Source organism: Chiloscyllium punctatum, chromosome 41 (assembly GCF_047496795.1).
Source record: "Chiloscyllium punctatum isolate Juve2018m chromosome 41, sChiPun1.3, whole genome shotgun sequence".
NCBI lineage: Eukaryota > Metazoa > Chordata > Chondrichthyes > Orectolobiformes > Hemiscylliidae > Chiloscyllium > Chiloscyllium punctatum.
This window is the reverse complement of record NC_092779.1, coordinates 14,545,603-14,560,633: the sequence shown is the minus strand read 5'-3', so window position 1 is coordinate 14,560,633 and position 15,031 is coordinate 14,545,603. Positions and strand designations below refer to the sequence as shown.

Below are 15,031 nucleotides of genomic sequence, written 5' to 3'. Positions count from 1 at the left end.
TCCGGCCTCCTGCTATTTTTTTGTCCATCGATCTGCATTAAGCAGGTTGCTTTCAGCTGCTGGAAACAGTTTCTCCTTATTCGCCCTGCCCATAATGTTCAAGATTCTGAACACTTCTGTCACGTCTTGTCTTAAACGTCTGTGTTCTGAAACCCCAGCTTATCCCCGTCTCTCCACATGGTTTCTGTAGTGATTGGAACCAGGTGGATCTCATCGACTATGAGATTCTTGATTGGGGATGTTAGTCTGGGCCAATCAGGAAAATTCTGGCTGACAGGTATAAACAGGGGATGCGGTAGTGTGGGGGTTAAAAAAAAAGAAAAAAAATATATAAAAAAACAAAAAAAAAGAGAAAAAAAAATATAACCAGGAGAATCATGCAGTATTGCCCCCTGATGTGAAGGGCAGTGCTTGTCACTGCCCACTCAGGTGAATAAAAAAAAAGAAATATAAACAGGGGATGGAGTCCGTGGACCATGTATATATTGGGTGTGGGCGTTTGCACTCCCTTTTTGATTTTCTCAAAAACCTTCTCCTCTGTTTCTGGCTGCACTTCAGTCCCACGCTCCTGATCTTCGGGCACCCGGTACGGAGGAGGGAGGGCGGGTCCGAAGACCTCCTCGTGGGTCTGCTCCTGGGCCTGGCCAAACTGGCCATCAACAGGTCCAGGCAGCGGGCCATGGAGGGGGTCGTTAGGGCCGACTGCCTGCCCCTCTTCCGGGGTTACGTTAGAGCCCGGGTGTCCTTGGAGAAGGAACACGCGGTGTCCACCGACACCCTGGAGTTGTTCAGGGAGAGGTGGGCACCGCAGGGAGTGGAGTGTATTATTTCTCCCTCCAACTCTATTTTGATTTAGTCCCTACCCTCCCCTTCACTGTTTTGATCACAGCATTTCCCTTTGATGTGAAGGGCACTGCTTAAAAAAAAAGAAAAAAGAAAAAAATATATAAACAGGGGATGGAGTCCGTGGACCATGTATATATTGGCTGTGGGCATTTGAACTGCCTTTTTGATTTTCTTAAAAACCTTCTCTGCTTTTGGCTGCACTTCAGTCCCACGCTCCTGATCTTCGGGCACCCGGTACGGAGGAGGGAGGGCAGGTCCGAAGACCTCCTCGTGGGTCTGCTCCTGGGCCTGGCCAAACTGGCCATCAACAGGTCCAGGCAGCGGGCCGTGGAGGGGGGTCGTTAGGGCCGACTGCCTGCCCCTCTTCCGCGGTTACGTTAGAGCCCGGGTGTCCTTGGAGAAGGAGCACGCGGTGTCCACCGACACCAAGTTGTTCAGGGAGAGGTGGGCGCCGCAGGGAGTGCAGTGCCTTATTTCCCCCTCCAACTGTATTTTGATTTAACCCCTGCCCTCACCTTCACTGTTTTGATCGCACAGCATTGCCCTTTGATATGAAGGGCAGTGTTTGTCACTGGCCACTCGGTTGTTTCCTTTTCTTCCTGGTGGTGGAAACTGAATAAAGATTTGTGCACCTTGTGTCTTTCACTGTGTCTCACACCTGCAAGAAAAGAAAAGAAAAATATGAAAAGGGGATTTGGGATCTCCTCAGATCAGGGACTGACTCTGAGCTGGCTGGCCACTGCCAGTGTTCTGTGCACATAAAATAAAGAGTGATTTGGTGACGGGATACCAGCCTCTGTGCAGTTATGTCAGTTTCTATCGCTAAGTGGTTCTAGTAAATCTCATCTAACCTCACTCTCTCGAGAAGTATAAATTTATTGTATATTCTATTGTCTGGTTTCAGTGTTCTTCCAAGCTGAATAATTGCAGGCAAGTCTTTTATCTCCAACATGTGGAAGTTATGCTTAAAGGGTATAAATAACAGGCAATAAAAATCTGTGTTTTACTGCCTTTTGAAAATATTAATTTCAGCCTGGATGGTCTTGTTTATCTCACATTGGTTTTACAAGGCTAGCCTCAGTCTGTGGGCAGGTGATGACTACTGCCATTTTAAGCCAGTGTTTTATTCCTCTTGTAAAACTGTTTTAGCCCATAAAGGTCTCGAGTGTTAAAATCAGTTGATGCAAGTAAAAAGTTAATTGTTTATGTTTAACATTAGTGTAACACCACGTTCAACAATAGGTACACATATGCTTTCTTTGCAAAAGTTGTGTACTGTGCAAACCAGGCCAGGAGGAAGTGATTAGAGTCTAAATCCACTCACTCTGAATGTGAAAATGGGATTTCAAAAATGCATTTTATTTATTGGAAATGCACATAATCCGTGTTTTTTTTCCTTGTATATGTTTATTAGATTCTGTATTTGTTTCCTAGGCACAAGCAACACAGCATGATTCTTGTTCCCATGGATACACCAGGGGTAAAGGTCATCAGGCCCCTGACAGTATTTGGATACGATGGTGAGATGCTTTAATTTATTTGGCAGCGTCGGTGGTTCCTGTCAGAATTCTCGGCATCTGCCATGTCATGATGGGATGTCAGAAGCAGCATTTTCACAGAGTCAAGGAGGCTTTTCTCCTTGAGTAGACATCGGGCTGCTCCTCCCCAATTCTGTGTGTCACTGTGTGGTTTATTCCCTGCTCAGGATTTCTAATGGAGCCTCTGGACTCCTGGGGCAGGGTTTTTTTCCCCCCTATGATGGGGTTTCTCACCCTACCATCCAAGGAGTTTCTGGGACAATGCCAACCTTGCAGCTAACAAACACTCCCCTTAAGGGTTTCAATTGTGCCAAATTGACAGCTGGGTCAGCCACCACTTGCCTGCCCCAGGTAATTGTACCAACAGGTCAGGCAAGAGGGTGGGGTGTTGCCAAGCCCATTGTCAGGGGGAGCAATGGTCATAGAATCTGAACAATAAAGATTCTACATAGAAACAACATAGAATCTGAAGATAAAGATAATTCGGTCCATTGAGTCAATACCCACCCTCTAAAGAGCATCTTACCCTATCCCCATAACCCCACATCTACTAGAGTTAGACTGACTAGCTTGCATGCAACAGGGTGATTTACTATGGCCAATCCACCAAACCTGCACATCTTTGGACTGTGGGAGGAAACCGGAGCACCCGGAGGAAACCCACGCACACACGGGGAGAATGTGCAAACTCCACACAGACAGCCGCCAGATGCTGGAATCAAGCCCGGGTCCCTGGTGCTGACCACTGAGCCACCATGCTGGCCTGTGTATTTCAATCATAAAATGACATACTGTGCGGAAAGACGCTATTCAGCCCATTGAGTCTGCACCGACCCTCCGAAGAGCATCCCACTCACAACCAGTCCTCCACCCTATCCACCTAGCCTGCACATCCCTGGACATTACGGGGCAATTTTAGCATGGCCATCCCACCCTAACCTGCACATCTCTGGACCAGCACATCTTAATATTCTGCCTCTGGAGAATAATGCTCTTGACTGGGAATAGGATTTTTGTGCAATTCTATCTGACACTTGCTTGCATGGGTCACAGCTTCCTATCTGAGATGGGATTTCGTAACAATTCTTTTTCTTGCCGCAGTTTACTGGTTTGTCCATATCTTTAATACCATCGGTGTTTCAATTCTGTTGCCATTTTAATTACAGTTGGGTGCCACCATCTTGGCGAACCTCTAGGTTAATCAGTTTTCTTCACCTCAACAATTAGTGCATTGATTCTTCCCAGTGAGAGACAACATTGCTAGTGTCAGCTATCTGACGATGAGCAGTCTGTTGTCTCTGTGCCAGAGCCTGTTCAGTAATGAACAATGGGGCACAGTTCTCTCCCAGAGCTTGCTTGGAAGGTCTGGCTATATCCCAGAGGTTTTCCTGTAATTGGCCTCACCCCTTACCTGGAGAGAGGAGCAACAGTGAGAGCTCACTCGCCTGTCCTTTCACATTCATTCATTGAATTAAACTACGGGGTTAGGTCGGAGACGCCAGGGTTGTTTTCCTCAGAGTAAAAGGTGATTGGTTATGAATTTTTTTAGACAGTATTGAGACTATGCCAGGAGGAGTGCACTCACTTTCTCTAGTCCCACTGCTCCATAGACCACGATATAAAGGTAACTGTTTGATCCAGTCCCCAGTATGGCCAATGGTATACTTTCTGTGTATTAGACTAGAATTAAAAAATCATCGATCACGGTTCTTTAGAAAACTCAACATTACTGATTTATCATGAAGCAAACTTATTGAATGAAAATTTGAGACCTGGTTAACATTCATCGTTTTAAAAATTTAAATTAAATGTTTTATCCCTCTTCCGAATCCAAAATATACACACAAACACACTCTCATGCGCGCGTGCACACACACACACACAGTATCTCTCTTTCACACACAGTCATTCTCTCTCACACACACACACACACACGCACGCACACACATTCTCTCTCTTTCACACACAGTCATTCTCTCACACACACAGACAGACACACACATACACACAAACACTCTCTCACAAAGTAAAAGTGGGGAGAAAAGTCTTCCTCTGCAGAGGTTCACTTTGGATTAAAAAAACTCTTAGGCAATAATTGTTAGACATAGAATAATACAGCTCTAGAGTCATACATCATGGAAACTGACCCTTCTGTCCAACTCATCCATGCCAACCAAATTTCCCAAACTAAGCTCCTCTCGCTTTGGCCCATATCCCTCTAAATCTTCCTATTCATGTACCTGTCCAAATGTCTTCTAAATGTTGTAATGGTACTTGCATCTATCACTTCCACATACTACCCACCCTCTGTGTGAAAATGTTGCCTCTCAGCTTCCTTTTAAATCTTCTTTCACCTTAAAAATATGCCCTCTAGTTTTGAACCCCCCCTACCCTGGAAAAGAAAATCTATGCTATTCACCTTATCCATATCCCTCATGTTTTTATAAATCTCTATAAGGTCAACCCTCACCCTCCCACACTCTTGGTGATAGAAGTCCCAGGCTTTCTAGCCATTCCTTATAACCGGATAACATCCTGGTAAATCTTTTCTGAGCTCTCTCAAACTTAATAGTATCCTTCCTGGAGGGAGAAAGGATCAGGTGGGGAATGTTCAGATGACTGCTGATCTAGCACACATAGGTCATGGGACGTGTGCAGTTATCTCTGGGCTGTTGGCAGACACTGGTTGCTCAGGAATTACAGTATCGAGAAGTCTTTCAGATGATCTTCAAGAGGGCAATCAAGTTTCACACTGGATTTGGTAAGGATGTTTCAAGATGTGCTGCTTTTTCTCAACAAACGTTTCCCCAGTTGAGAAACTAAATCAATCTCCAACAGCATTGTTCAAACAGGAGCTAGCTCTTGCTGTTCTGCAGCCATTCTCAAGATGGTCATCTTCCTGCACTCGTCCCATGTGGCAGCAAACATCACAGAATAAAAAGAGAGTATGGAAAACCTAAGCTGATTGCTTTCTCTACCCCTAACCTTGACGTTGTGGTCTGCAATAATGCCTTTACTGCTGTTCCATTAACGTGGGGACAAAAATTCTCATAGACCATTTGGCTCAGATTTATTAATTCTTCAAACTTCATCAGCTAATGTGATGGGATTTGAACCTAGAGCCTTGGGGTCCTTGGATTACATAAGGAGTGATATTCCTGTTATGCCATAGCCTTCAGTCTAGGCACTTATTAAATCTACCTTGCCTTCAGGTCAGTTTTACCAATTAGTGCTCTTTCTGCATCATTTGTCTTCTGCTGGGATTTAGAATAATGAGAAGTGATCTTGCTGAAACATAGGAAGGTCCTGAGGGTCCTATATAGGGCAGATTCTGAGAGGACACTTCCTCTTGTGGGGGGAGTCTGGAACAAGGGGACACAGTTTAAAAGTAAGAGGTTTTTCATTCAAGATGGAGATGAGGAGATCTTTCTTCTCTTGTTGGTGGGTGGGACTGTGGAACTCTGTTCCCCAGAATGCACTACAGGTTGGCTCACTAAATACATCTTCGGTTCCTGGGCTTTAATAGCTGCATTTTAAATGTTCCTTTCATTTCAGAAGATGAAGAATCTGAGTGGAATATCTCAGTGAAATGTGAAATGGTTCAGTATAGTCTTTGTTTTAAAAAAAAACACCCATTTGCAGCTGGTTTTAGTCAGGTGGAAGACTGGACTTCTTGAAATAAAAACATAAGAACGAGGAGCAGGACTAGGCCCGTCTGGTCCTTCGAGCCTGTTTTGATTCAATAAGATCATGGCTGATCTTTTTGTGGCCTCAGCTCCACTTACCCGCCCACTCACCATAATCCTTATTTGCTTTATTGCTCCAAAAATTATCTATCTTAGCTTTAAAAACCATTCAGTGAGGAAGCCTCAACCACTTCACGGGGCAGAGGATTCCACAGATACACAATTCTTGAGGAAGAAGTTCCTTCTCAATTCAGTCTGAAATCTGCTCCCTTTGTTTTGAGGCTATGCCCTTTGTTCTAGTTTTACCCACCAGTGGAAACAACCTCCCTGCTTCTAATTTATCGATTCCTTCATAATTTTATATGTTTCTATAATATCCCCCGTCATTCTTCTGAATTCCAATTAATATGATCCCAATCTACTCAGTCTCTCCTCATAAGCCAACCCCGTCAGCTTCAGAACCAGCCTAGTGAACCCCCTCTGCCCCCGCCTAGTGCCAGTACATCCTTTCTCAAGTGAGGAGACCAAAACTGCACACAGTACTCCTGGTGTGGCTTCACCAGCATCTTATGCAGCTGCAACATAACCTCCCTGCTTTTAAACCCAATTTCTTTAGCAGTGGAAGGACAAAATTCCATTTGCCTTCCTAATTACCTGTTGTACCTGCAGACCAACCTTCTGTGATTCATGCACAAGGACACCCAGGTCCCTCTGCACAGCAGCCTGCTGCAATTTTTACTGTTCAAGTAATAGCCCTTTTTACTGTTCTTCCTACCAAAATGGATGACTTCACATTATCAACATTTTACTCCTTCCACCAGACCTTTGCCCACTCACTTAAAGTATCTGTGTTCCTCTGCAAAGTTTCACGGTCCTTTGAAAACTTTGCTTTACCACTCATCTTAGTGTCATCCGCAAACCCTCACACACTACACGTGGTCCCCAACTCCAAATCATCTATGTTACTCGTAAACAATTGCGGTCCCAACACTGATCCCCGAGGCATGCCACTAGTCACTGATCACCAACCAGAAAAACACTCATTTATCACCACTCTTTGCTTCCTGTTAGTTAACCAATCCTCTATCCATGTTAATACATTGCCCGTAATGTCATGCATCTTTATCATGTGCAGCAGCCTCTTGTGCGGCACCTTGTCGAAGGCCTTTTGGAAATCTAGGTACACCACATCTACTGGGTCCCCATTGTCCACCACACTCATAATGTCTTCATAGAAATGGAAATGTCTGCTGAACAATCCATTTTTAGCACGCTGGTCACTGCTCTAAACTAGAATAAAGGAACAGATATTAATGTGGGGAAGATAAACGATGATCAACTTTGAATATACTGGCTCATGAAGGAATTCCTTGATACTAAACATATCAAGGGATAGGGAATAGTGTGGGAAGATGGTGTCACGATCGAAGATCAGCCAGACTTGAAGGGACCAAATGGTCTCCTCCTTTTAATTTTCTTATCTCCATTTGATAATTTATACAAATTAATTTTAACTGGAAAACTGAACTGTAAGCGAGCCAGTGCAAATATTAAGTGCATTTTTCATTGCGTTTTAAATGAAGGTCTTTATCTCTTTAATAGCTGTTGTCTCAAGTGTGTCTGATCAGGGTTTCAGCGAGTCATTGTAGATCTGAGCCCTTGTGTTTCTGTTCATGTGTTTGAAGACTGATGTGATTTCATTGTGTTCTGGCAGATGCTTTCCATGGTGGACACTTTGAGATACATTTCAACAATGTTCGAGTTCCTGTATCCAACATTCTGTTAGGTGAGTCTGTAAATGCAAAGGCTAGAAACATCCAGACACAGAATATCTACAATCATCGGAAACATTTCCTGGTGTTGACCCTCCTCATTTCAGAGGAGCACCCTCCAACGACTCTGTGCAAATGGAGGCCATTGAGTCGGTCCCCTCCATGTTTGCTGCCCAGTCAGAGTCAGTAGGCAGATAGCACCTAGGTGAGACCACATCTGCAGGACTGGATACAGTTTTGGTCTCCTTATTTGAGAAAGGATCTAATTGCATGAGAAGCCGTTCGGAGTCTGCTCCGTCTTCCCATTTCTGGAGTTTGTCTTACAAAGGAGGGTTGAACAGATTGGGCTTATTCCCACTGGGATTTTAGAATAATGAGAAGCAATCTTGCTGAAACATAGGAAGGTCCTGAGGGCCTTAAATAGGGCGGATTCTGAGAGGACACTTCCTCTTGTGGAGTCTGGAACAAGGGGACACCGTTTAAAAGTAAGAGGTCTTTCATTCAAGATGGAGATGAGGAGATCTTTCTTCTCTTGTTGGTGGGTGGGACTGTGGAACTCTGTTCCCCAGAATGCACTAGAGGTTGGCTCACTAAATACATCCCTAGCGGGTGAAATAACTACTGAGGCTGGTATCCCCTCACCAAGTGTCTCTTTAATTTACACATGAACAACCCTTGTCTTGAGTACTGCCTCATTCATAGTCAGACACCAGAGCATCAGGATCCTTGACATGAAATCTTTTTATGTCAGCCAGGGCTCCCTAATTGGACCAGATTAACAGCCTCACTCAGGGAAATCATATTCTTTGAGCTCCAGCCAGCTGACATCATCACAATCACGATAGTAGGGTTGGATTGTTGATAGACAAGATTATGGCTGTGGGTCGTGACAGGAAAATGTGGTTGAGACCACATTGCCATACCGGTGACCAGGAAGGTGTTCATGAGGAGACTCGGTGGGTCTAGATTTCTGCCAGGAAGGCCAGTGATTTGTTGACTAATCTTCTCCGTGCCTTTCTCATTGTACCTCCATGACTGCACTGAGGAAAGGCCCTGGCCTCAGAGTTCTGGGGGAATTGTCCAGGAGAATCCTTGTCAATGGGTTTTCCTGCCGGAGTGGAGGGAGGAGATCAGGGGGGGTGGGGGAGGTGGCGGAAACTTGCGGAAGTTGAGGGTGGGCGTGTGGTGGCCTGATTGGTTTGCAAACTGACAGGGCTGAGAGACGAGATGGTTTCTCACCTTCCCCATGGTCTGATTCAGGTGAAGGGAGGGGATTCGAAATAGCCCAAGGCCGGCTAGGACCTGGACGAATCCATCATTGCATGAGGACAATTGGAACCGCGGAACGTGCCCTGGAGCTGCTGTGTCAGCGAGCAGCTCAGAGGAAGACGTTTGGGAAGAAACTTTATGAACATGTAAGTAGGCGTGACTGTGCCCATGATCCCAAAGACTGGATGGGAGATTCCGTTGAAAGGCGAAACTGAAAAAAACGGAATTTCCGAGTTAGTAATCTCTGGATTGCCATCTGAGCCCCAGGCAAACTGCCTCAGGGTCAGTAAGGGATCAAACATGTGGCTCAAAGATTATTGTGGGAGGAATTGATATGTGTTTGTGGGACATTGGAAGGGAGCTATTCTGGTGGGATGGGCTTCATAAGACCAGAAGACATAGGAGCAGCAATTAGGCCGTTCAGTCCATCGAGTCTGCCCTGCCATTCAATCACGGCTGATAAGTTTCTCAACCCCATTCTCCCATTTTCTCCCTGTAACCCTTGATCGCCTTAACACACAAGAACCTGTCTCACAGTCTTAAATATACTCAATGACCTGGCCTCCACAGCTTCACTATAACCTTACTGGGACCTGTGTCCAGGTGAATTGAATAACCAGGGGCAGGCTGAATGCTTCAAACTATACAGAGGGGTAGGATGATTCCACAGAGGAAATATTTAAACTTATAATACTAGAAGATATGACTGCATTGCAGGACAACTATTTGGATAATGATACCCAGAATGAGGCAGGAAGAGACAACAGTGTGAAAACATAAAATAAAGCAGCAAATAAGATCAAAGGGGAAAAAGTTGTAAAAAGGCAAAATTAATGGCTCTTTACTCAAATGCCTGAAGCATTTATAAATGAATTATGGCACAAATAGAGGTTAATGGGTATGATTTATAGATGTTACAGAGACATAGTTACAAGGAGGTCAATGCTGGGAACTAAATAAACAGGGGGATGTGACATTTCAAAAGAACAGGCAGAATGAAAAGAGGGGGTGGGGTGCTTTGTTAGCACAGAGAGCAAGAAATGATCTTGGATTGAAATATGTAAAATCCATATGGGCAGAGGCAAGGGTAGTCAGACACCAGTAGGGGTAGTCTAAAGGCCCCTAACAGTGGTTACAGTGTGGGATAGGGAATGAATAAGGAGTTGATTAGGGTATGTGCAAAGGGAGTACATTAACCATGAACTTTAATCTTCATGTAGATTGACAGAGGTAGCCATGAGGAGGAATTCACAGAGTGTAATCAGGGAAGTTTCCGAGAACAATAAGTTGTGGAATCAGTCAGGAATCAGGCTCATGTGGATTTGGGGACTTGTGATGAGTTGGATTTAATAAATGAAGTCAGAGTAAAATGATCTACTGAGGGAAGAGCGACCATACCTTGGTAGAATGTTGCATTTAGCATTCAGTGAGAAACCTGGATCAGAAACAATTGTACTAAATTTAAATAATGGTAATTACAGAGGAACAAGGATGATTACAAAGGAGAGTCAGTGGATGTGATCCATTTGGATTTCCAGAAAGCCTTGGATAAGGTATCATACAGGAGGCTGCTGAATAGGAGTCCATGGTGTTAAGGGCAAGGTAACTGGCATGAATAGAGGATTGGTCAAATGGCAGAAGGCAGAGAGTGGGGGATAAAGGGATATTTTTTCGGATGGCAGCCAGTGTCAGGTAGAGTCCCGCACGGGTCAATGTTGGGACCACAACTATTCACGTAATACATTCATGACACAAAAAGAGAAACAGAACTACCGAAGAGTCACTGGACCTGAAACGTGAACTCTGATTCCTCGCCTCAGATGCTGCCAGACCTGCTAAGTTTTTTCAGCAATTTCTGTTTTTGTGTCTGATTTCTAGCATCCACAGTTCTTTCAGTTTTTTTATATACATTAACGATGTGGATGAAGGAATTGAGGGCATTGTTGCTAGGTTTGCAGTTGACACAAAGATATTTGGAGGGACAGGTAGTGTTGAGGAAGAGGGGAGGCTGCAGAAGGACTTGGACAGTCTAGGAGAGTGGGTAAAGAGGTTGCAGATGGAATACAATGTGGGAAAAGTGTGAGGTTAAACACTTTAATGGGAAGAATAGAGGTGTAGATTATTCTCTAACTGGACAAAGTCTTTGGAAATCTGAAGCACAAAGGGACTTGGCATCATAGTTAAGGATTCTCTTAAAGATAACATGCAGGTTCAGTTGGCAGGTAGGAAAGCAAATATAATGTTAGCATTCACTTGAAGAGGGCCAGAATACAGGAGCAGAAATGTACCACTGAGGCTGTATCGGGCTCTGGTCAAACCGCATTTGGAATATTGTGAGTAGTTTTGGGTCCCGTATCTAAGGAAGGATGTGCTGGTTTTGGAGGGGGTCCAGAGGAAGTTTACAACAATGATCCCGGGGATGGAGAGCTTGTCATATGAGGAGCAGTTGAGGATTCTGGGTCTGTACTCAATGTCGAAGGATGAAGAGAGATCTGATTGAAACTTACAGAAAACTGAGAGGCCTGAAATCACTGGATGTGGAGGAGATGTTTTACCAGTTGGAGAGTCTAAGGGAAGACCCTTTAGAACTGAGATGTGGAGGAATTTCTTCAGCTGGAGGGTGGGGAATCTGTGGAGCTCATTGCCACAGAGGGCTATGGAGGCCAAGTCACTGAGTATAATTAAGACAGACAGATCGGTTCTTGATTAGTGAGGGAGATCAAGGGCTACAGGGAGAAGGGAGAATAGTGGGGTTGAGAAACTTATCAGCCATGATTGATTGCTGGAGCAGACAAGGAAAGATATTTAGCTGAAAATACAGATGATGAACATTGGCGGAGTTTTAGGAAAATGTTATGGACCAGATCAAACACTCTCAAAATGTGTCAAGGAGATGGCCTGGAGCCTAACTTTTTCTTATTTTAAAGGCAAGTGCCAGACATTGCATTCCAGATGCAATTTGATTGGTTAAACTATCAGGCTTGAAGCAAAGCACACTTTATTTATTCACTGAAGTTAAAATGCAGACAAATTAAAAAATAAATTAATTGCCTTAATTCTAACTCTCTTGAAATACTTAATAAAATAATAAACTACTCAACCCTTTCAATACAGTAACATCCCATGAGCACACCCTTTGCAAAGGCAAATTCAGTAAAATAGATTGTCTAACATGCAATTCTAGCAGCAGGAAGAGTACCCCAGCATTTAGCTGTAACAGAGAGGCAAATAAGAACTTCCACATCCAGCTTCAAGACCCCAGAAAGCTAAAGCTAAAAATCCTGGTTCTGAGGGAGCTTGACCCCACCCATTCAGGCTGCTTCTATTGTTCCAACTTAAAAAAAACTCAAGGCCTCACAAGCTGTTGACTTTATTGGCTTTGAGCAGACCACTTAGCATCTCTGTCTCAACTTTTCTTCATTAAGAAAAAGGACAAAATACACTTTTAAAACTATAGTATCATCAAATTCACAACAAGATATATTCCAGTGAATAAGGGGAGGAACCATGGGTTAACCAAGGAAGTGAACAATATATTGAAATGAAAGGAATGGCATTCAGTGTTAGAAATATTAATATTAAACCAAATGTTAGGGAAAGACTTTAAAAACTGGCAAAAAATGACCAACAAAAAATTCAAAATGGAGAAAATAAACTTTGAGAGTAGACTTGAAAGTCAAATAGAAAAGAATGATAACAACTTATTTAAATACACAAAAAGGAAGAGAGAGGCCTAAGTCACATAGCCCTGCTAGAGAATAAGGATGGGAAATAATAATGGTGAAGCAAGAAATGACAGAGGAGTTGAATAAATATTTTTTTATCAATTTTCAGGGCAGGAGATACTAATAGCATTCCAAAATTACTAAATAATCTCAGGCACAGAGTGTGCATGTGTGCATATGCACTTATTGGGTGTGGATATTGCAGGAAAGAAATACAATACTGGAAAATAATTGCAAGAGAAACTTTAATGGGGTTAAAGACCAAAACATCCCCTGGACCTGATGGGATGTATCCTATCATATTAGAGGAAGTAACTACAGAGATAATGGATCCACAGGTAGTAATTTTCCAAGAAAGCTTAGATTCTTGAAAAGTCCTAAATTTTTAAAAACCTGCTAATGTACCACACTTATTGAAAAGGTGGAGGGAGACAGGAAAGAAACTAGACAACTATAGGCTAGTTAGTTCAACATCTGTCAGTGGGAAAATATCAGGGTGAATAGCAGAGCATTTAAAAATACACAATATAATCAAACCTGGCTTCACGAAGTCATGCCTGACAAATTGATTAGAGGTAGCATTCTGGATAGATAAGGGGGAAGCAGTAGCTATAATATATTTGTATTTTCAAAAGATGTTTGAAAAGTACCACACATAAGTTATTTAGTAAGAGCCCATGGTTTTGAAGACAGTATGTCAGTGTGGATTGAGGTTTGAAGATGGAGAATTGGGATAAAGGGGGCATTTTCAGGATGGCAGCATGTAGTTAGCAGAGATCAGTTCTATGGCCACAATTGTTTGCGATATACATTAATGACTTGGATGAGGGAGGAGAGTGTAGTATGACCATGTTTGTGATGACACAAAAATAAAGAGGAAGGCGAGTGGTGAGGATGAAACAGAGTCTACAGAGGGACATGTAGAGAGCCTATAAGACGGGGTAAAAATCTGACCAATGGAATATAATGTGGGAAAGGGTGAAGTTGTGTACTTTGGCAGGAAGGGTGGGAGAGCTGAATATTATTTGGAATGGAGAAAGACTGCAGAAAGATGGAGGGATTTGTGGGGATCCTTGTACGTACATCACAAAAAGCTAGCATCGAAGGTTCAGCGGATAATAGGGAATGCAATGGAGCATTAACCTTTATTTCAAATAGAGTGGAGTGTAAAAGTAGGGAAGTTTTGCTGAGACTACACAAGGCACAAGTGTTTTAACCCCACGGCATCAATGTGGACTTCACCAGTTTCCTCATTTCCTCTCCCTCCACCGTACCCCAGTTCCAACCTTCCAGCTCAGCACTGTCCTCATGACCCACCTATCTGCTCCACCTTCCTCTCTGACCTATCACCTTTACCCCTTCCTCCATCCACCTATTGCAATCTCAACTACTTTCTCCCCAGCCTCACCCCCTCCCATTTATCTCTCCACGCCCGAGGCTTCCAGCCTCATTCCTGATGAAGGGCTCCTGCCCGAAATGTCGATTTTCCTGTTTTTCGGATGCTGCCTGACCTGCTGTGCTTTTCCAGCACCATTCTAATCTTGACACAAATTAGACCATACTTGGAGGATAGTGGCCAGTTTGATCCCTTACTTAAGGAAAGAAATTCTGGCCCTGATAGCAGTCCACTGAGGGTCCACGAGGCTAATCCCTGATCTGGAGGGATTTCCTTACGAGGTGAGGTTGAGTAGGTTGGGCCTCCTCTCAATGGAGTTTAGAAGAGATCTTACTGAAACGTGTAAAATATTTAGTAGCCTTGGTAGAGTAGATGTGGAGAGTTCCCACCTTGAGGAAGAATCTAGGGCATCATCTCTGAATAAGGAAAGAACACATTTAAGACAGCAATGAAATGGAAATTCTTCTCTGAGGTTAGTGAACTTCTTTACCATGGATGGCAGTAGATGCTGGGTCATTAAGTGTATGCAGGGCTGAGATAGACTGAGTTTTGATCAGTAAGGGAATCAAGGGTTATGGGCAGTAAAGTGGGTTAAGGATTATCAGATCAGCCATGATCTTACTGAATGGCTGAGTGACCTACTTCTGCTCTACATCTCGTGGTGTTAGGATCCTGGGAGAGAGTGGGGAATGGCATTGACTACGTTATGACCATGCAATCATCTGAACCAGGAGCTGGTGTAGGCCATTCGGCCCTTCATCGCTGCTTCACCATTCAATACTATGATGCCTGATCTGAT

The 15,031-nt window shown here is 43.7% G+C and overlaps 1 protein-coding gene across 2 annotated transcripts in view; it reads left to right on the top strand.

Moving 5' to 3' along the window:
- Positions 1–15,031, top strand: part of acad11 (acyl-CoA dehydrogenase family, member 11) — a 244,274-nt gene that overhangs the window by 203,580 nt on the left and 25,663 nt on the right. For both annotated transcript variants that reach the window (XM_072560417.1, XM_072560416.1), the window contains 3 exons: positions 2,281–2,366; positions 7,785–7,856; positions 9,103–9,257. In XM_072560417.1, coding sequence (XP_072416518.1) covers positions 2,281–2,366; positions 7,785–7,856; positions 9,103–9,257 — 313 coding nt within the window. The remainder of the gene's footprint in view (positions 1–2,280; positions 2,367–7,784; positions 7,857–9,102; positions 9,258–15,031) is intronic.